At 42.1% G+C, this 21,945-nt stretch overlaps 1 protein-coding gene across 6 annotated transcripts in view; it reads left to right on the top strand.

Annotated features, from left to right (window-relative positions):
- golga1 (golgin A1) overlaps nt 1-21,945 on the top strand; it is a 66,706-nt gene that overhangs the window by 33,124 nt on the left and 11,637 nt on the right. For all 6 annotated transcript variants that reach the window (XM_070862665.1, XM_070862664.1, XM_070862670.1 and 3 more), the window contains 8 exons: nt 215-310; nt 432-527; nt 940-1,035; nt 1,192-1,344; nt 2,901-2,996; nt 7,416-7,505; nt 17,697-17,799; nt 19,087-19,247. In XM_070862665.1, coding sequence (XP_070718766.1) covers nt 215-310; nt 432-527; nt 940-1,035; nt 1,192-1,344; nt 2,901-2,996; nt 7,416-7,505; nt 17,697-17,799; nt 19,087-19,247 — 891 coding nt within the window. The remainder of the gene's footprint in view (nt 1-214; nt 311-431; nt 528-939; nt 1,036-1,191; nt 1,345-2,900; nt 2,997-7,415; nt 7,506-17,696; nt 17,800-19,086; nt 19,248-21,945) is intronic.

Raw genomic sequence — 21,945 nt, forward strand, 5'->3', positions numbered from 1 at the left:
TTCAGTAATTAAATGATTCAAGCTTTTCAACAGATTTTCTGTTGCTTGATTAGCTCTTTTTAAATAAATTGTCATACTTTGAGTACTACTGTAATTTTTTTCCTCAGCACTCAAATCTTTTTACTCCGTCTTTATTTAACATATTCAATAGCCATTAAAATGGAGTTGGAATCATGATTGTATTGTGTTGCTAACCAGTTACTGTGCTCTGCAGAAATCCTATCTGGAGCAGAAACTGGAAGAAACAAGGCATCATTTGTTGAAAGCTAAGACTGGCCACACTGAGGCTGTCAGCACTCTCGAAACGCAGGTACATACTTACTGCAGGCGGAAAGTTTAATATCAAATAATACATTTCAGCAATTCTTCTCACAAAAATCTGTTACATTTTTGTATTGTTTTTTTTAAATGGTTCCCCAAATTTGTTTTAGATAGGTAAACTAAACAATGAAGTGGCAAAAATCCAGACTTTGATGAAGCAAAAAGATAATGAGATGCAGACTTTCAAAGACAAGAATGCTAGTCAGGTAACTACTACCCCTTTGTGTATTACTGAACAGTGACAGTAGTCCAATTACTGAACCACTGTCGGCAACTTGTGGAATGGCTTAAATTTTTAACATGGCCTGACAATGAGTGTTTTAAAAAAAATTTTCTTGTGTATGATTGCAGGACACAAATAACAGCACCTGGTTGAATGAATGATAGTCATGTTCATTGATCTGATGTTTTCTTAATGTTGCCAATTTTAGTATAATAACCAGCAACTGTAAAGTTGAATAAACCATGCATTGTGGGCTCAGTTTACTCACGCAGAGAGTGTATACATAGTCTGTGTGCTAAAACCGCGTCTGTTGTATGACATGCCTTGGAGTCTTGTCGGCATCTGTTTGCTCTGGCCCTAGTCCATCTAGTTCTAATATTCTGATTGTTTCCCAGATCAGTGAACTTGAGCAACGGTTACATTCTACAAACGAAAAGCTAATGCAAAAAGAAAGTGATGTGAATGAAAAAGAAGTTCAAATAAAAAAGATAGTAAGAAAAATTAAAAGTATATCATTATTATGAATCCAAAATGTACATGAAAATCGACTTTTAGTTTTTAAAAATAATCTTTCAAATTTGATGTCGGTATTTGTATATGTAGTAAATTTCATTGAGGTTTTATTGATGAGAATGATTTTTCCTTAGCAAGGTGAAAGTGAAGCCGACAGCGATAGATTACATCATCAGATTGCTGCTTTAAGACATCAGCACACAGAAAGGACTAACCGAGTGGATGCCCAAGTAGCTGCCCTTGAAACTGCCCGTGAATTTGACAAAACAGCCTCGCAACACAAAATCGTAAGTATCGTACTATCAGTGTGGTTTTTTTAAATGAGGGTCAGAAACTACCTTTTTTTTAGTCCCCTTTTTATTCTTGGATCTCAGTGGGGCGTAAGCTTCCTACTGCCAAGGGGACAAGTGGGTAACTGCTTCAAGTCCTTCAGTAATGCTGCTGGGCTGTTCACTTTTAGCTGCTCAATGGTGACTCTCCCTCTGCATGGAGAACTGCTTGACCATTTGCTTCCTTTCTTCAGCTCAGTAGAATGGGAAGGGGTGCAATCCATGCCCTATCTCTCAGTGACTCCAGGTATTGGTGCTCCACTGTAACATGCTAAGATCCAGTGAAGTTTTACATTTTAATATTCCAGCAACTCAGAAAAGCAAACTAACCGGGAGAGTATGGAAAACAAAACCAAAGTCTCTTTCATGTGCATGATCTCCCAGCTGATATCCCTGCACACTTTGCTACCAGTGTGTTAAGAAACTGTCCTTTTATTTCTAGCACCTTGGTTTAAATTGATGAAATAGACTGCTTTTTGTGAGGGTTTTAGGAGGTGTTTAGGAAATTTCAACCCAGTTCCAAGTCGGTGAAAGCCCTTCGTGTAAAACTGCCTCAAATTTGGCAATCTTGATCAAAGAGACGGCACTGATTGCTGATGAAAGAGATTGAAAATGCTACTGCTGCAGGAGAGGTATTTTTCTGAGCTTGGGACTAAGACATGTTGGAGCAGAGAGAACATTATTCTGCACCTGCCTAATTTATACCTGACATGCAAGTGCTTCGTGCTGACTGAAATGAAAGTATTCTGTTTCTCAGCATGCTGAACATAAAAAGGAGTTTTTTAAGGCATTCATTTGCAATTATTTAAAAGAGAGGATGTCGCATAAAGTCGATCCATTTAGCATTGCAGCATTTTTAAATATTTTTGTAAAACTATGGTGTAAAGTGAAAACATGTCAGATTTCTATTTGCATATACAGGTTGAACCTCCCTTATCCGGAACCACCCCTTGTCCGGAACCATTGCCAGGTGGCGCATGCACAGAACTCCAACATGAACAAATTGAAGTCCTTCCTCGCTGACGACCCCCACAATTGCTGGCCTGACCCCACGATCCAACCCCTTCCATGATCTCTCTGCCGCACTCCCAGCCCCAAGCCATCTAGCCCCGATATCCCCATGCTCAGTACCTGTACCATCCAATTTAACATGACCACCCCTCATCCGGAAAAATCCCTTATCCGGAACAGGCCAGGTCCCGAGGGTTCCGGATAAGGGAGGTTCAACCTGTATTTTCATTATATTTACATCAGTATAATTGTGTGTGTGCGTGTGTGTGTGTGTATCGCTTTTTCTAGGTTTATAGGCTAGATTGGGCAATTCTTTGAAGTGTTTTCCCTCTTGGCCTACATCTTAACCTTGTGAACGTCTGTTATTTCCTGGTGTGTGTAAGACCATCATCCCAACCCTCCCTCCTCCTGGGAAATGTCTTGTAGCTGAGATTCAGTATATACAGCTTTGCAATAGCCTAATTGTGGAGCACAAGCATCTGTTTATCTTCATTTGTGCACAGAGCCAACTCCAACAGAAAAATGAGGATCTAAGTGACAGACTTAATGAAGCTGAAAATGCATTGCAGAATGTTGAGTGTGAACGTGAAAGGTCAAAGGTTAGTACCATATTCTAAAATTATATTCAAGAATGGTTATTTTTAAATTAATGTTTTAAGATATTTTCTTCCACTCCTTGCTATAAAGTCACTACCGATCCAGGCTGAGAAGGCAGGCCCAAGATTGCTTCACAACCTTTGCTGATCATGTTGTATGACCTGTTGCTGGGATGTATGAAAAGCACCCCATTCCAGAATCCTACCTTTTTTCAGCTTTTTTTTCTTGTTTCAGCTGTACGATCTTTCTCATTCCTTTCTTTTCACTTACAAGAGACCCCCTCTATGACACTGACTTTTAGAATGATACTAAAAACCTATTTGAAAAGGATTGATGTACATAGCTTTTAATATGTAAACATAGAAACATAGAAAATAGGTGCAGGAGTAGGCCATTCGGCCCTTCGAGCCTGCACCACCATTCAATGAGTTCATGGCTGAACATGCAACTTCAGTACCCCCTTCCTGCTTTCTCGCCATACCCCTTGATCCCCCTGGTAGTAAGGACTACATCTAACTTCTTTTTGAATATATTTAGTGAATTGGCCTCAACAACTTTCTGTGGTAGAGAATTCCACAGGTTCACCACTCTCTGGGTGAAGAAGTTTCTCCTCATCTCGGTCCTAAATGGCTTACCCCTTATCCTTAGACTGTGACCCCTGGTTCTGGACTTCCCCAACATTGGGAACATTCTTCCTGCATCTACCCTGTCTAAACCCGTCAGAATTTTAAATGTTTCTATGAGATCCCCTCTCATTCTTCTGAACTCCAGTGAATACAAGCCCAGTTGATCCAGTCTTTCTTGATATGTCAGTCCCGCCATCCCGGGAATCTGTCTGGTGAACCTTCGCTGTACTCCCTCAACAGCAAGAACGTCCTTCCTCAAGTTAGGAGACCAAAACTGTACACAATACTCCAGGTGTGGCCTCACCAAGGCCCTGTACAACTGTATTAACACCTCCCTGCCCCTGTACTTATATCCCCTCGCTATGAAGGCCAACATGCCATTTGCTTTCTTAACCGCCTGCTGTACCTGCATGCCAACCTTCAATGACTGATGTACCATGACACCCAGGTCTCGTTGCACCTCCCCTTTTCCTAATCTGTCACCATTCAGATAATAGTCTGTCTCTCTGTTTTTACCACCAAAGTGGATAACCTCACATTTATCCACATTATACTTCATCTGCCATGCATTTGCCCACTCACCTAACCTATCCAAGTCACTCTGCAGCCTCATAGCATCCTCCTTGCAGCTCACACTGCCACCCAACTTGGTGTCATCCGCAAATTTGGAGATACTACATTAAATCCCCTTGTCTAACTCATTAATGTACAATGTAAACAGCTGGGGCCCCAGCACAGAACCTTGCGGTATCCCACTAGTCACTGCCTGCCATTCTGAAAAGTACCCATTAACTCCTACTCTTTGCTTCCTGTCTGCCAAACCAGTTCTCAATCCACGTCAGCACACTACCCCCAATCCCATGTGCTTTAACTTTGCACATTAATCTCTTGTGTGGGACCTTGTCGAAAGCCTTCTGAAAGTCCAAATACACCACATCAACTGGTTCTCCCTTGTCCACTCTACTGGAAACATCCTCAAAAAATTCCAGAAGATTTGTCAAGCATGATTTCCCTTTCACAGGTCCAAGTCAGCATGGATTTATCATGTCACCTCGTTCCAAATGCGCTGCTATGACATCCTTAATAATTGATTCCATCATTTTACCCACTACCGATGTCAGGCTGACCGGTCTATAATTCCCTGTTTTCTCTCTCCTTTTTTTTAAAGTGGGGTTACATTGGCTACCCTCCACTCGATAGGAACTGATCCAGAGTCTATGGAATGTTGGAAAATGACTGTCAATGCATCCGCTATTTCCAAGACCACCTCCCTAAGTACTCTGGGATGCAGACCATCAGGCCCTGGGGATTTATCAGCCTTCAGTCCCATCAATTTCCCCAACACAATTTCCCGACTAATAAGGATTTCCCTCAGTTCCTCCTTCTGACTAGACCCTCTGACCCTTTTTAAATCTGGAAGGTTGTTTGTGTCCTCCTTAGTGAATACCGAACCAAAGTACTTGTTCAATTGGTCTGCCATTTCTTTGTTCCCCGTTATGACTTCCCCTGATTCTGACTGCAGGGGACCTACGTTTGTCTTGACTAACCTTTTTCTCTTTACATATCTATAGAAGCTTTTGCAGTCCATTTTAATGCTCCCTGCAAGCTTCTTCTCGCATTCTATTTTCCCTGCCCTAATCAAACCCTTCGTCCTCTTCTGCTGAGTTCTAAATTTCTCCCAGTCCCCGGGTTCACTGCTATTTCTGGCCAATTTGTATGCCACTTCCTTGGCTTTAACACTATCCCTGATTTTCCTTGATAGCCACGGTTGAGCCGCCTTCCCTTTTTTATTTTTACGCCAGACAGGGATGTACAATTGTTGTAGTTCATCCATGCGATCTCTAAATGTCTGTGCAGTTAATTCATCCATCTTATTCCGATTACTCCTCGCATTGAGGCACAGAGCCTTCAGGCTTGCCTTTTTAACACACTTTGGACCCTTTAGAATTTTGCTACAAAGTGGCCCTTTTTGTTTTTTGCCTTGGGTTTCTCTGCCCTCCACTTTTACTCATCTCCTTTCTGTCTTTTGCTTCTGTCTCCAATTTGTTTCCCTCTGTCTCCCTGCATTGGTTCCCATCCCCCTGCCATATTAGTTTAACTCCTCCCCAACAGCACTAGCAAATACTCCTCCTAGGACATTGGTTCCGGTCCTGCCTAGGTGCAGACCGTCCTGATTGTACTGGTCCCACCTCCCCCAGAACCGGTTCCAATGCCCCAGGAATTTGAATCCCTCCCTGCTGCACCACTGCTCAAGCCACATATTCACCTGAGCTATCCTGCGATTCCTACTCTGACTAGCACGTGGCACTGGTAGAAATCCCAAGATTACTACTTTTGAGGTCCTACTTTTTAAATTTAAATGGTTCTGTGCTTATATGTAAAACACATATGTCCGACTGTTCTAGTCACAACCATTGTAATATCTTTCCTACTCTTTCATGATTTGTATTTTCAACATATAACATTCTTCTTAAAGTGGTATTAGTATTTTTTTTCCCCCACCCTCATGCTGATAACGTTCTACAGCTGGGATGGTAGTGGGAAGCTTGCACAGCAGACCTCTCTCTCCGGCCATGTGGAAAGCGAGTAGTTGGAAAAGTTTTCCCTCTGTAAAGCGGCATGTTCCACTGCTTTGAAGCACTTATTGACCCAATCAAGAAACAGTAATCCTATCTAGTGCAGAGAGCAAACATAGAATAAAGAAACCTACAAAATCATTATAATAGGAAATGCCCCCTGTGCGAAAGGTTTCTGCTGTTTCCAATTATTTTATCATCATGGTTTTAACAAAATTATTTTGCAAAACACAGAATAGAGCAGGCAACCCCAATGGGAGGAAATATCCTTGGAGAAGTACAAACATCAAACATATTCTCCCTTGTACGCTTAATAATTTGTACTTAATCTATTTTAATTGAATTCATAAAAACACTATTCATTAACACTTCACTATTTCATCACAAATTCCTGAAACTTAGTTTGGATAGACGCTCTTAAAAAAAATACCCAACTGATGTCATTAACAGACCCTTCAGGTAAAAGTTCACATTTATTCAGTAGGATCAACATTCATCTGGTAATCTGATGTTGATTAGAAGTGTTCAGGCTAGTTGTGTAATGCTGAGCGCAATTCGATGGGTGTCAAATCTTTAAACATTGAAGTGAGTTGAGCACATTTGAGGGCCTCAATTTTACCTAAAATGGCAAGTCCCCAGAAAGATTCAGCAGTGTGTAATTAGCAATATTTCTTCTAGCATTTAAGAACTTAATAATAAAAACTGAAATGTGCACATAGAATCATAAAAATTTACAGCACAGAAGAAGGCCATTTGGCCCATTGTGTCTGTGCCGGCTGATAAAGAGCTATTCAGCCTAATCCCACTTTCCAGCTCTTGGTCCGTAGCCTTGTAGGCTACGACACTTCAAGTGTATATCCAAGTACTTTTTAAATGAAGATTTCTGCCTCTACCATTCTTTCAGGCAGTGAGTTCCAGGTCCAAGGGGCTGAGTACTTTCCATCCATCACTCCCTCACAGCACAGAACTTGAATACTCATATTAACCAGTCTACGAAATTTCAGCGACATTATTAACCTGCTCATTCTTTAGCACAAATCATAGTTACACAGGATAATTTGCTCCCCCATAATTAATAGGACCAGAAATATTTAATTTGTGTGTAACTTGTACATTAGATTTTACAGTATTAGAGATGTTGTAAACATAATTTGAGTGTGATCCTTGTGAATTTTTAATAGGGTAATTACACTAACAACATTCAAATGTTTGAATGCAGGAAGAATTAAACAGCAGAGAAACTGTAAGTGTTGAAATTGCCAAAGCGTTAGAAGAGACAAGAAAACAGAGGGAGGAATTGCAGCATAAGGTTTGTTCCAATCAATAGTGTTAAAGCTTCAGTATGTGGTATAAAACGGTTATTAAACAATTCAGAGTATTTTGTTTGACATTCTAGCTGATTTTCTTTGCCCACAGTAAGTCGGTAGGTAAAGATGTAGGAATCTGCAGCTTCTAAGGCTTATGAAGCTCCATCTTGTGGTAGAAGTGTTCAGCTGCCGGTGTGTCTGTGTCACAAAGGTGAAGCCTAATTAAAGGATGTGAAACTTACATAGCAAATTTAATATATTATAGATAGATGTCAACACTGTATCGTGCCAGATGCCATCTTGGTAAAGGATGGACAAGAGGCATCCTTTACCCACATCTGAAGCAGGCATTAGACCATTTACCTAAGAAATAAGAGGCCTAGCGCCTGCTTCTCGTCCCTGCTGCAACTTTGATTTGCCCTGAGGCAGCCAGTGGCGGGTAAACCAACGGTAAACACCACGTAAGTAATAATAGGTAAATACTGACCATAATCGCCGCTGCTCCTGGTCGCGAGACCTCATTTCCGACTCCGACTTCCAGGAGCCCCTGCCCCCAAAACAGTACTCCCAAGGTCTGCAATCTTCCTATCCGATCCCTGACAGCACTCCCAATTTCTCCCCCCCCCGCCCCAAACAGTACTCCCAAGGTCAGCGATCTTCCTACCGATCCCTCATCGCACCCGATCGCAGACTCCGAGGCCCACCCGTTCCTCCTCCAGACCCCACGCCATCCATCCCAAATACTTAACCTGGAAATTGTCTCCTACCGCAGCGCCATCTACATTATGATGAGTTCCGAGGCCCATAATGCAGAGCTCCTCGGACCTCTCCATTTCATCACGTGCTGTTCACACTGAGCGGGTTAGGTGCCCAAAATAGACGCACCCAAATTTCTAGGCCTAAGTGTTTGTGATTAAAAAAATATATTTTCTTTGTCTAGTTTTGATTCAGTAACCATCACTTTACATAGGATTACATTGGATATACGACACACAAACAGGCCATTCAGCTGTGGCTCAGTGGGTAGCACACTCGCCTCTGAGTCAGAAGGTTGTGGGTTCAAGTCCCACTCCAGAGACTTGAGCATAAAAATCTAGGCTGACACTCCAGTGCAGTGTTGAGGGAGCGCTGCACTGTCGGAGGTGCCGTCTTTCAGATGAGTTGTTAAACTGAGGCCCTGTCTGCCCTCTCAGGTGGATGTAAAAGACCCCATGGCACTATTTTGAAGAAGAGCAGGGGAGTTATCCCGGGTTTCCTGGGGCCAATATTTATCCCTCAATCAACATAACAAAACAGATTATCTGGTCATTATCACATTGCTGTTTGTGGGAGCTTGCTATGTGCAAATTGGCTGCTGTATTTCCCACACAACAACAGTGACTACACTCCAAAATGTACTTCATTGGCTGTAAAGCGCTTTGAGTCGTCCGGTGGTTGTGCAAGGCACTATATAAAATGTAAGTCTTTACTTGCTGTCATTCGACCCAACCAGTCCATGCCGGTGTTTATGCTCCACTCAAGCCTCCTCCCGTCTTTCCTCATCTAAATCTATCAGCATAACCCTCGATTCTCTTCTCCCTCATACACTTGTCTAGCCTCCCCTTAAATGCATCTATATTATTCACTTCAACCACTCCCTGTGGTAGCGAGTTTCACATTCTCACCACTCTTTGGGTAAAGAATTTTCTTCTGAATTCCCTGTTGGATTTCTTGGTGACTATCTGCTCTTTCCCACAATTGAAATATTCTCTCTCTATCCACTCTATCAAAACCTTTCAAAATTTTAGGTCACCTCTCAGCCTTCCTTTTTTCAATAGAAAAGAGACCCAACAAGTACATCCTTTCCTGATATGTATATTCTCGCATTTCAGGTATCATCCTTGTAAATCATCTCTGCGCCCTCTCCAGTGCCTTTGTACCCTTTTTATAATATAGCAACCAGAACTGCACGCAGTAGTCTGTGTGGTCTAACCAAGGTTCGATACTGGTTTAGAATAACTTCTCTACTTATCAATTCTATACCTCTAGAAATAAACCCTAGTGCTTGGTTAGCTTTTTATGGCCTTGTTAACCTGTTTTGTAACTTTTAGTGATTTGTGTATTTGTACTCCGAGATCCCTTTGTTCCTCAACCTCGCACCTTCCAAGTAATAAGTGACCTCCCTATTCTTCCTAACAAAATGTAATACCTTACATTTATCTCTGCTGAACTTCATTTGTCAATTATATGCCCATTCTGCAAGTGTATTACTGTCCTCCTGTAATTTGTTGCAGTCCTCCTCAATATTGACTATTGCCCCCAATTTGATGCCGTCTGCAAATTTAGAAATTGTGTTTTTGATTCCAAAGTCTAGATTGTGAATATACATTGTGAACAACAGTGATCCCAGCATTGATCCTTGTGGAACACCACCCCCCACCTTCTGCCACTGTGAATAGCTACCTTTTATCCCCACTCTCTGCTTTCTGTCTTGAAGCCAGCTAGCTATCCATTCTGCTACTTGTCCCCTGACTCCGCATTCTCTGACCTTGTTCATCAGTCTATTATGGGGTACCTTATCGAAGGCCTTTTGAAAATCTAGATAAATTACATCGACTGCATTACCATTGTCTACTCTCTCTGCTACCTCTTCCAAAAAATTCAATGAGGTTGGTCAAGCAAGACTTTCCCTTTTGAAATCCATGTTGACTATTCGTTATTATATTTTTTGTTTCTAGATGTTCTTCTATTTTCTCCTTTAGTAAGGATTTCATTATTTTTCCTACCACCAATGTTAAGCTGACTGGTCTATAATTCCCTGGACGTGTTCTATCCCCCTTCTTAATTTGCATTGGAGGCTGTTCAGAGAAGGTTCAGTAGGTTGATTCCGGAGATGAAGGGGTTGACTTATCAAGATAGGTTGCAGCTCAGAAGAATGAGAGGTGATCGTATCGAAATATATAAGATAATGAGAGGGCTTGACAAGGTGGATGCAGAGAGGATATTTCCACTCATAGGAGAAACTAAAACGAGGGGACATCGTCTCAGCATAAGGGGCCGCCCATTTAAAACTGAGATGAGGAGGAATTTCTTCTCTGAGGGTTGTAAATCTGTAGAATTCTCTGCCCCAGAGAGCTGTGGAGGCTGGTTCATTGAATATATTTAAGGCGAAGATAGACAGATTTTTGAGCGATAAGGGAATAAAGGGTTATGGGGAGCGGACAGGGAAGTGGAGTTGAGTCCATGATCAGATAATTAAATGGCGGAGTAGGCTCGAGGGGCCAAATGGCCTAGACTTGCTCCTATTTATGTTCTTAAATATCGGTATTACATTAACTATCCACCAGTCCTCTGGCACTATACCTTTTTCTAACATTATTAAATATGAGTAGTAATGCATCTGCTATCTCTTCCCTAAATTCTTTTAAAATGTGTAAATGCAATCCATCCGGACCGAGGGTTTTATCTAATATATCCCCTCTTTTTTTATTTTAAATGTACTTATCTCATTACTAATCTCATCATCCAATGTCATGTCCACCTGTTCTATCTCCCTGGTAAATGCTGAAGCAAAATAATTATTTAATATTTCTGCCACCTATTTATTCCTTAATGGCCCTATTCCCATCCCAACCTTCCCTTTTTAGTGATGTGCCTGTAAAATATTTTACTATTTTGTTTTATGTTCCTTGATAACTTAATTTCATAGTTTCTCTTTGCCTTCCTAATTGTTTTTTTGACTTCTTTCCTAATCTTTTAGTATTCTCCCTTATCCTTAGTACACTCCCTTGCTGTCTATGTACTTAATTTATGCCTCTTTCCTTCCCCTTAATTGTTCCCTTATGGCTTTATTCATCCATGGAGTCTCATTCGTGTTTAGTTTGTTCTTTCCCTTTAGCGGAATATATTGTTCCTGCACTTTGAACACTGTTTTAAATGTTTCCTATTGCTGTTATACATCGGTTTTTGCCAATATTGTTGCCCATTTTATTTTCCCGAGTTCTACTCTCAAAATCAGCTTTTTTCCAGTCTATTACCCTGTTTTTGTCATACTTATGTTCTTCTCAATTATCATCTTAAAGCGTATTACATTATGCTCACTATTGCCTAAATGTTCCCCTACTTTTACTTCTCTTATCTGCTCTGGTTCATTTCCAATTACTAGATCCACTAGCGAATCCCCCTTTGTTGGGTTAGAAAGGAGTCCTATACACATTGTAGGAATTCCATTCCCTTTTCCCCTTTACCTACCTCTTCTGTCCAATTAATATCAGGGTAGTTGAATCCCCTGATTATTCTATGGGCTGGATTTTCCCTTTAAATCGCCCCCGCCCGATCCTCAGCGGTATTCCGGCAGTTGCGTCTTTTTCTACCACCGGAATGCCGCTTGTGTATCCTCCCACGGTTTTCGGGTGCTCCATGGCAGCGAAGTGGAGCGGGCGGTGTGTGGCAGAGGAGGCCTAACGACTCGGGAATCTTCGGCTCCCAAGTTGCGTGGCTGTCAAGCTCCGCCCCCCCCCCCCCCCCCCCCTAGAGGCACCGCGAGAGGTCAGAGATTGCCGGCCTGAGATTGCTGGGGTGGGGGGGGGGGGGGGGGGGAAGAGAGAGAGATTGCTGTGGGGAGGGAGGGGGGAGAGAATTATCGCTGTGGGGTGAAGGGGGTGAAACAGACTGGCGGGGGCGAGGGGGAGAGACTGGGGGGGGTGAGATGGGGGTACTGGGGGGAGTGAGGGGGAGAGACTGGGGGGGGATGAGGGGGAGAGAGATGGGTGAGTGAGACTAATGTGAGTGAGACTAGTGAGTGAGAGAGGCTAAAGGAGTAACTAAAGCTTTGTTAGACCATTTATATTATTGCCTCACACTAGAAAATACTACAATCCATTTAAAAATGCATCAAACTGTGGAGAACTATAAAGATCTGTGTAATATCAAACAAATCTGTCAGATCTGTGTCTATACCGCCCACTTAAGATCCAGTAAGACTTGCTTTTTCAGGACGGTGTTAAGGTCCGGAGGCAAATGGATCTTAATGATGAAACTTCCAATTTGGGTGGTAATATATGGGCGGACAGTATCGAATACCGCCCGGCGGTAATGACTGGAATTTATTTGATTTGAGAGGAAACTCTAGCCCAATATTTTTTACTTATTTCCCTAATTTGTCTACATATTTCTTCTTCCACCTCCCCTCCACTATTAGGTGGTCTGTCGACTACACCTATTAGTGTGATTGATCCTTCATTATCTTTTATCTCTGTCCATATGGATTCTATTTTTGTGTTGCAGACAGCTGTCTCACTTTTTTCTACTGCAACTGCACTTCCCCTTTTTCCCCCTCTCTCTTTTCTAAATATGTTATACCCTGCAATGTTTAAATCCCAGACCTGATTTTTCTGTAGCCATGTCTCAGTAATCCCTACTATGTCTGGTTCTTTGCAACACATGATTGCCTCTAGCTCCGCTGTTTTATTACAGACTTTATATGCATTGCTGTACAGATAATTTAGCTCATTTTTAATAGGATTTCCTCTCACTTTATGTTTAACAATCTTTTTAGACTGCTGTTCTATAACTCTATTTGTTCCTTTGCTGTCAATGCTCTCAATGTCCTCCCTTTATTCTTTCTTATGCTCTCTTTTCCTGTTTTGTTTATATTTAGGCTGGTTACGTTTCTTGTAGTTCCCTCCCCTCATCTCATTAGTTTTAACGTCTTTGCCACTTCCCTATTTACCTTTCCAATGCGACACGAGTCCCATCCCGGTGATCTGTCTGCTTCTATGCCACTTTGCATGTGGCTCGGGCAATAATCCAGAGATTATTACCCTCGAGGTCCTGCTTTTTAATTTAGAGCCTTACTCCTGATACTATTTCAGCAAGACCTCCTCTGTGTTCCGACCTATGTTGTTTGTTCCAACACGGACCACGACAACTGGATTTACCCCCTCCCATTCCAAGTTCCTCTCCAGCTGCCATGAGATATCCCTTACCCTGGCACCGGTTAGGCAACAACCCTTCGTGATTCTCATTCTTGGCTGCAGAGGACGCTATCTATCCCCCTAATTATAGAGTCATCTATCACTACCACATTTCTATTCTGCTCTTCCCTCCCTCGGACAGCCTTCTGAGCCAAGGTGCCTTGGTCTGCATTGTGGCTGTCCTCCCCGCAGTCTGTCTCCTTGTCCTCACAGTAGCGAGTACATCATACCTGTTGGACAGGATCAGTGTCTGCAGCACCTCCTTCTCAACCTCTCCTAAATCCCCGCTATACGGCTCCCTGACAGTCATACCCTCCCTTTCCTGAACCTGTGTTTTCCTCTGGGGTGTGACTGTTTTCTGGATAAAACTGTCCAGAAATTCCTCCCTCTCCCTTATGTGTCGGAGTGTCTCCAACTCTCAATCCAGCTCAGTTGCTCTGAGCCGGAGAGATTCGAGATGGAGACATCTCCTGCAGACGTGTTTGCTCGGGGCAGTCTCGACACACAACCTGCTCTGCCATTTTAGTCTAGCCTTATTTTATTTATTTAATTAGTTAAAGACTTTATTCAATGATTATTTATAATTATATTAATTAGTTTAACTAAGTTAATTTATAAGTTCAATACAGTACTTTTATAGTTTCCCGCACCTAGTTTAAATCACAGTCCTAGGTTAGTGAGAAAAGAGAAATAAAAAACCTCAATACTCACCCACCAATCACCTACCTGCTGTCCTTGATTTTGGGGGAAATTGTCGAAGGTTCCACCGCTGCTGATGCCTCCTTCAATTAGGTCCTTCCTCCTCTTCTCCGAATTCCCACTCTTGCCAAATTCCCAAACAAAATACTCTGGTTAAATGCACTCCAGTTAAGACATTCTGGGCAGATCTAGTTACAATACATAAGTAGTTTAAAACAGGACTGCAGTTTAGATCTCTCTCAAATTTATTTTGATAGTGTTACTTGTTTGGTCAGTTACAGGCTAGAAAAAAATAACACAAACAATGCTATTTCAATATGATGTATATTGGTTCAGTTTGTATATGACTGACAGTTGCTGCTTAAATTTGAGTGGAATATTAAAAATCCAGGATATCTTTCTCGGATGCAGAAAGGGCTATTTTGTTGGCAAAGTGTTTATTTGAAAATCCTGGAGTCGAGGAAAATCAGTTTGAATTTTCAAGCAAGACTTTACATTAATTAAACTCCCACAGTGCTCAGAAGTTCCAGGAAATTAAACACTGTAATATTAAAAGTAACTTGCAAAGTATGGGCTTAGTTCTTAGAGTTACGGTCTTATTATTTTGCCCACTTGAATAATTAGGCAGAAAGATGTGTACTGTAAATATATAACAATTATATTACATGACTGATACTTTAAGTGCATGAACATCTTTTGCTAAATTTAATTTGTTTGATATATTAAAGTTGATGTGATGTTCTACTGTGTTCAAAGACTGGAGTGGGATCTTCTGGAGGCAAAGGTTAAGTCCAGTAGCTAAAACAATTACCAGACACAGTTTGCTGTCCATTTCCTGGACACATTGCAGAAACCTTGCCTCGATGTCAAGGAAAAGATAGACAGTCCTGAAGGTAGGGTGAGTTGGGACAATCCAATGAGATTGATCTAAGATATGAAAGCTAAAATAATGTAGGGTAAGAAGATTAGAAAAGATCCAAAATGTAACATGGAACTAAAAGAAAACTTGATTAATACAAGAACTGGATGAATATCTAGTTAGGAACAGAAAGGATAGCTGTAAGGATAAATTGAGATGAGGAGGATCAAATACTAACTACACAGATCATGGAAATATATTGTCAAGGATGTAGAAGGCCATAGATGGATATTGTAATTTGTAAGGTTAGACATAGGTTTTGGATTTCCACTTAATTTAATAGAGTGGGGATGTGATAAAAATTGAAGAATCTTTTCACATGCAGGGAAATGGAGCTGAGTCCATGATCAGATCAGCCATGATCTTATTGAATGGCGGAGCAGGCTCGAGGGGCCAAATTGCCTACACCTGCTCCTATTTCTTAAGTGACTTGGATAGCATCTACAATAGAATAAACCACATAAAATTTCTGGCGGTAATGGGCTTCGATGAAGCAAATGTCGCCTCCTTACTTCATGCTTGTTCTTACAATATGATAACCTGTGTCTGCTACAGCCATGCATAAGTAACATCAGAACAATATTTTAAAAACTATAATGTGGAATTTAAACAAAATTGTTTTTCCACAAATAAAAGGTTTAAAATATTGGCCTGGAAATTGCGGTCGGAAGCTTGCTGCCCGCGAAAGCCTCTGAACCAAAAGAAACCTGCATGCTTCCCTGGTGTCTCCAGGGCTTCAGACTGTTCTGGTCCTGGGTCTGCAAGTGCATGCGGTTCGCAAGCATCCCTGGGTTCACGTGGGCCAGGCTAACCAATGACAAAGGGCGATTCCTATAGTGCTTACCGAGATTTCATTTACGAACGGAATCCCCATAAATGTAATAGAAATCACCTAATAAATAAAATTTCACACCACTTCAATAAAAATAAATGATCACCAGTTCAAAATTAATTAAAATACCCTTTAATTGAACATTTAAAATTAAAATTAAAATTTTTTTGAAAAATAAATTTAAACCATTTTAAACGGGACAAAACTTGCCTCAACTAATTTTAAATGTAAGTGAATATTTAAATCATTTAAAAAATGTTATTTTAAGATTTATTTTAATCCTTGCACTGGCAAAAGATGGCCATACGCCTGCTTTTACCAGACGTAAGGGTTTTGTGGGTAGCCCAACGTTGCGCCTGCGAAAGTGAATTTACAGCGGATGCGGACGATCTATCGATGAGAAACATGACTGATCGCAAGTTCCGGGATTTTGCACATACACATCGCATGCGGAAACCCCAAACTTGAGGGGCCATTCACATCACTTACGCCATCATAGGCCCCATAAATTCCAGGCCATTGCATTTCAAACAACTGTATTTTTAATTGCTCTTTTTGAGCAAAAACCCTTTGCTTTACACCACTACAATGTTTAATGTTCAGTAGAATTAAGAAAAGTATTCTCTGGGTATGCCAAAAATAACATTGTGTTTTCTTTATATCAAAAAAAGGTCTGTCTTCCTGAACTACGTGAGAGAACCAGAGTAAATTGAGAGTAGCGTATCTAATCACAATATAAACGTGATCCCTGGAGGGCTAATTTCTTACAATCCTTGTAAGGTATAAAGAGGAAAGCTTGTGCCTTTATAAAGTTTGGTTGCTCTGGTTTTCAAATTGGACAACTACAAGTTTTTAAATGTAATTGTAACAACTTCAGTAGTCAAATTTTATATAAAATTTAACAACTATATTATACCAGACAACTAATTATGGTGGTGCAGGCTGGAAGGGCCAAATGGCCTACTCCTGCACCTACTTTCTACGTTTCTATATAAATAGTCTCTCCTGTCTTTATTTTTTGAAACACATCCGATACTTTTTAGCCATCCATTGTCCTAAAATGTGTCCCAAGTCAACCGGGGTTTCCTCATGTCTCCTTTTCCACCATCTTACATTTTCTGTACATGTAAGACCATTGAGAGGATATAGCTTTAGTTGGCACCCTAGGTACCCTACGTAAGAAAGTATTTTTAATTGTGGAATTACAACTTGTTTCATTGTACACTAGAGCACTTTTTTAAAAAAAACATCCATGCATAATAATTAAAACCTAATATATTTCAAGCTTCTAAGGTTGGGCTAGCTTTGATGTCAAACACATTCTAACTAAAAGCTCATTAACTAATATCGCAAAAAATTCATAAACCAGAGTCTGATGTACATTGCAAGTATGCTGTTTATTAGGATATGTAGGCGCTTAAACGGTTAGGTTACCAATGTCGTCCAACACCTCAGTCAGAAACCACCAGAAATTATAAAAAGAGTTTATTTTCAAAGTTAGCATTAGTCTTAATTTTGGCCATTGACTGCAGAATGATCCTGCATTGACATGACACTGCCACCATGTGTTTTATCAATGGATTACTGTCTGAGAGTCCATAGTATCAGGGATTTGTAACCATACCACTTCATATTAGAAAAGCCTGTAGTTTCTGGAGAGAGGGGGGCTTTGTGATCATGATGCTTGTTTTTATTGTACCACTGTGCTAACCCATTGCCTAAGGTAGGTACAGTTGCACCAAGAAGTGTAAACACGAGTTGAATTTGTTTAAACTTTTCGCACTGATAGGTGTTAAAATTGACAGAAACGCTGGATGAAAAAAATGCTTCAGTCTTGCAGAAAGATAAAGAATTAATCAAAATGGAAGAAGATTTCAAGAAACTTAAGCAAGGTTTGAAAATATATAATTTATTTAAGATCAAATAATATTTGAAGGAAAACTGAAGAAAAATGAAAATCAACCAGACAGTTAAAAAAATAAATAAACCTTGAACTACATTTTAAGGTCTAAGTAGGGGAACAGTTTATTTTTTAGCTTTAGCCTCTGGAAAACGTTGATGTGATAATATAAGCTTTGTTTGATCATTTCACTTCAACGAAAAATGTTTTAATCCACATATGAATAAAACAGATCAGAATAGACGCAAAGTCAGTGCATGCATCACAATTATTAAAATACCAATTTGGTTGCAGGCAACTTTGTTCTTCTCAGGGTTGTGCTAAATCAGGTATTGCCCAAAATGTTCACTTATTTTAAAAAAAAAGCTTTCTTGGTGAGTTTATGATCAGAGCCATGTCTTTGGGAAAAGGTGCTGAGCAAAGATTAGATGCTTGCCTACAGTAATGCAGTGAAGTTACATTGTGGTTTGCCCTGATTGCTCATGTGTACCCTCTAGTAGCTAATTACAAAACAGCAAAAGCCGAGGCCTGCTTGCCATGTGGGGTGGGCTATGGAATTGTAGGATATGGAGGAGCGGCAAGGTCAGGGCGAAGGAGCGGCGAGAGATTGTAGAGCGACGTGATCAGGGCCCAGGAGAGATGTGAGTTCGAGGCCCAGAAGAGGCGAGGGCCCAGGGGCAGCACAGACCAGCCCACACTGTAATATGTGTGCGCACTAGGTCTGTGCAGCAGAGCTGGTCTCCAGTCGTCTTGGTTAATCCTTCCCACTGGAACAAGACCTAGCTCTGTCAGGCCCGTGTGGTGGCTGGTGTACAACAGCCACCACACGTTTACAAAATCCGCGCACAGTCATCTTCCACCCTCCAAGATGTAGTTCGAGACCTGGAATGTCGGGTCCTTCATTGAAACACCTGTGAACTCATCCCTTTTTGGCGTGGAAGCAAGTCATCCTCGATACGAGGGACCGCCTAAAGAGGAGGAAGGATGATATGGAATACTAAAAGAGATTAGAAGATACACTTATTCAATTGTGGATCAAAGCTTTGGCTTTTCAGAGACACATGGTACATATTTTCTGTATTTGTGTCTGTAGTGGAATATACTGAGCAGTATGAGAAAGATGAATCTTCATAGATCTTTTTTGTCCCCAAAGTGTTTTATGGTTGTTTCAATGTTATGATTGAGTAGTGCTTCACTTGTGGAAGTGATAAATGGTTCTTAATTGCATATATTTAATTACATTCCATTTTTTAGAAAATCTTTTTTAACATTCCTCTAGACAATGAAGCTGTAATGTCACAACTGCATCAGCTACAAATGGAAAATGAAACTTGTAAAAGTTCAACAGCGGAAAGAGAGGGGACAGTGCAGAGCCAGTTGAGTGATCTCAAGTTGCAGATGATTGAGAGGCAGGAATTGCTGGAGGCCAGTCAAAGGATGGTAGGTTATTTTCTTTCTCAGCCATGTGTACAATTTCTGTACAGTGTGTTACTGTAAGTGGCTGGATGGACTTGACTTTAACGCCACCATGGCTCAAGCTTTTTGTTTCTTGGTGGTTCTGTGTGAAGTTACCTGTCATTATTGTTTCTGGATCAGTATGAATTCAATATGAATTCAGTCATTTAATGAGAGCACGCTATAGAGTGATGTTTCACACATTTTATTTTTGGAAAGTTTTTATGATCCTATCTACACATCTGTTACAAAAAGAATGTTGTGGTAGAGACTACACAAAGGACTATCCTGCAATATGCCATAGTGTAACAGCACTGGCTTATTGAGAGTCAAATTTAATGTTGTTAACCGAGGCACCACCAGTTGACGTCTACAAAATGACATGTCATAATTCAACGAGCAAATTGACCTCCTGGTCCAAATAGTGGGGGTCGACCCCAATGCCAGCATTACTGCAGCCAAATAACAAGATGTCTCTGACTCTTCAAGGAGATGTGTGCATCGTCTTCTGTTTCCTTGGAAGAGGAGGTAATCAGTGAAATTAAGACTGGATTGCCATTCCTTGAAGGAATCAGGCAAGAAACCCTGGCCACAGCACTCGCCTTGGCACATGTTTGATTTCATAAAATGTTTGCTGTTTATACATATGCTGCTCAAAATAGCGGATGGGATAGCAGCTCCCTAGAGAGCACTCCCCGAACAAATCTTCCTCTGGCAATCTGCTGCCATCCTTCACCTCTCTCTCCCTCAACCTCCCCACCCCCCCACCATCGGCCCTAACTTTGACCCCCCCCAAAGTATTTATCCTATCCTAAAACTCGTGCTGCAAGGGCCCACTGCCCATCCTCCAATCTCGACTTGTCTTCCAGGTCGACCTCCCTGCTGGCAAGTCCCTCCAACTGGACCCTCGCTTTTCATCCCCTCGGCCGACTCTGCTGTTCCAGAGACCCCGGGCGATCTAAATAGCGGTGAGCCTCCAACCACAGGTTTGGGCCCTACCTCCACTTACTCGCCTTCACGAGCCTTCCCTCCATCCCTCTGGCGACGTTCAGGCCGCCATCCCTCCGGCGACATCCTGGCCTTTATTCCAACGACGATGTTCTGGCCTCCCACCAGCTGCTGGCCCCATTCAATGTCGAGCACGTGGTGTGCACAGTGGCCATTGTCTGACTTATTTGACCTCTCCTCCTTCCACGGTGGACCTCTGACCATCCCAATGTTTGCCCTCAGCCAGACCTCGGTTTTCTCACCACCTCACCGAAGGGCGCTGCTCAGCACCGAACTTACGGCTCGCATCTCGCCGTAGGCAACTAGGTCCATACAGCAGTGCCTGGTCTCCACTCGTCTTGGACCCACTTGCCACTGGACCGACCTTGCTCAGCTAAGCCCGTGTGGTTGCCGGTGTGCAACGACCACCCCACGTTAAAAGAACTCACGCACAGGCATCTTCCACTCTTCAAAATGAAGTTCGGGACCTGGAACGTCAGGACCCTCATGGACAACTCCAACAGCGACAGACCGGAACGCCGCACCGCCATCATTGCCCGGGAGCTTAGACACTTCGATGTCGACATCGCCGCCCTAAGCGAGACCCGGCGGGCAGGGGAATGCCAGCTCAAAGAACAAGGTGGAGGTTACACCTTCTGGAAAGGCAAACCAGAGGAAGAATGCCGCCTCCACGGAGTCGGTTTCGCCATCAAGAACGAGCTGATCAACCGCCTCAGAGACTCCCCCGCGGGATTAGCAAACGTCTCATGATTCTCCGACTCACCCTAGCTTGGAACCAGTGTGCCACAGTTATCAGTGCATACGCCCCAACACTCGACGCAACAGATGAGGCCATAGAGGGATTTTACTCCAGCCTCGAACAATCCCTGTCCCGCGTCCCTACGGACGACTAATTGATCCTCTTCGGTGACTTCAACGCCAGAGTCGGCAAGGACACAGACCTCTGGGGAGACGTGATCGGCAGAGATGGGGGTAGGGAAAACCAACTCCTGCAGTACACTGCTCCTGACAAAATGCCTAGAATACAACCTTGTCATCACCAACACCTTGTTCCGCCAGAGGGACAAGTACAAGGCATCGTGGCAACACCCTCGCTCCAAGCATTGGTACCTGCTCGACCATCATCGTTCGAGCATGGGATCGCAAGGAAGTGTGCATCACCTGAGCCATGACAAGAGCTGACAACTACTGGACGGATCACTGCCTAATCCGTTCCATCATCAACATCAAATCCACATTCTTGCACTTGGCATCAAAATTATTCCAGAGATCATGGGGTCGGCTACTTCTGATGAGTGTTTAAAACTTGGCAGATTTTATGTCTTTTCCCAACCTTCACCCTTGTTTCTCCAGAAGGAGTTTGACTATGGAATATGGTACTGTAGCCCAGACATCGAACAATACTTTGCCCAAGCGGCCATTCTTCATATGTGAGTCAGGACTTACACCAGGAGTGGCTGGGCAGTGATCAGGAACACTGGGCAGTTTCCCTAACCCAGCGATGTTGCAGCCAATTGTGGCATCGCTACCTCTGCTCTAGATGATATCAGCTGACCCAGCATAGATGGGGACTTCATTATTTTTAATTTAAAAAAAAAATACTTAGAACTCACTTTTTTTTTTTAAAAAGAGAATTAGATTTGGAGCAATTTGCAGTGGTGATGTGGATCGAAGA

This window comes from Pristiophorus japonicus, chromosome 20, assembly GCF_044704955.1.
Source record: "Pristiophorus japonicus isolate sPriJap1 chromosome 20, sPriJap1.hap1, whole genome shotgun sequence".
Lineage (NCBI taxonomy): Eukaryota > Metazoa > Chordata > Chondrichthyes > Pristiophoridae > Pristiophorus > Pristiophorus japonicus.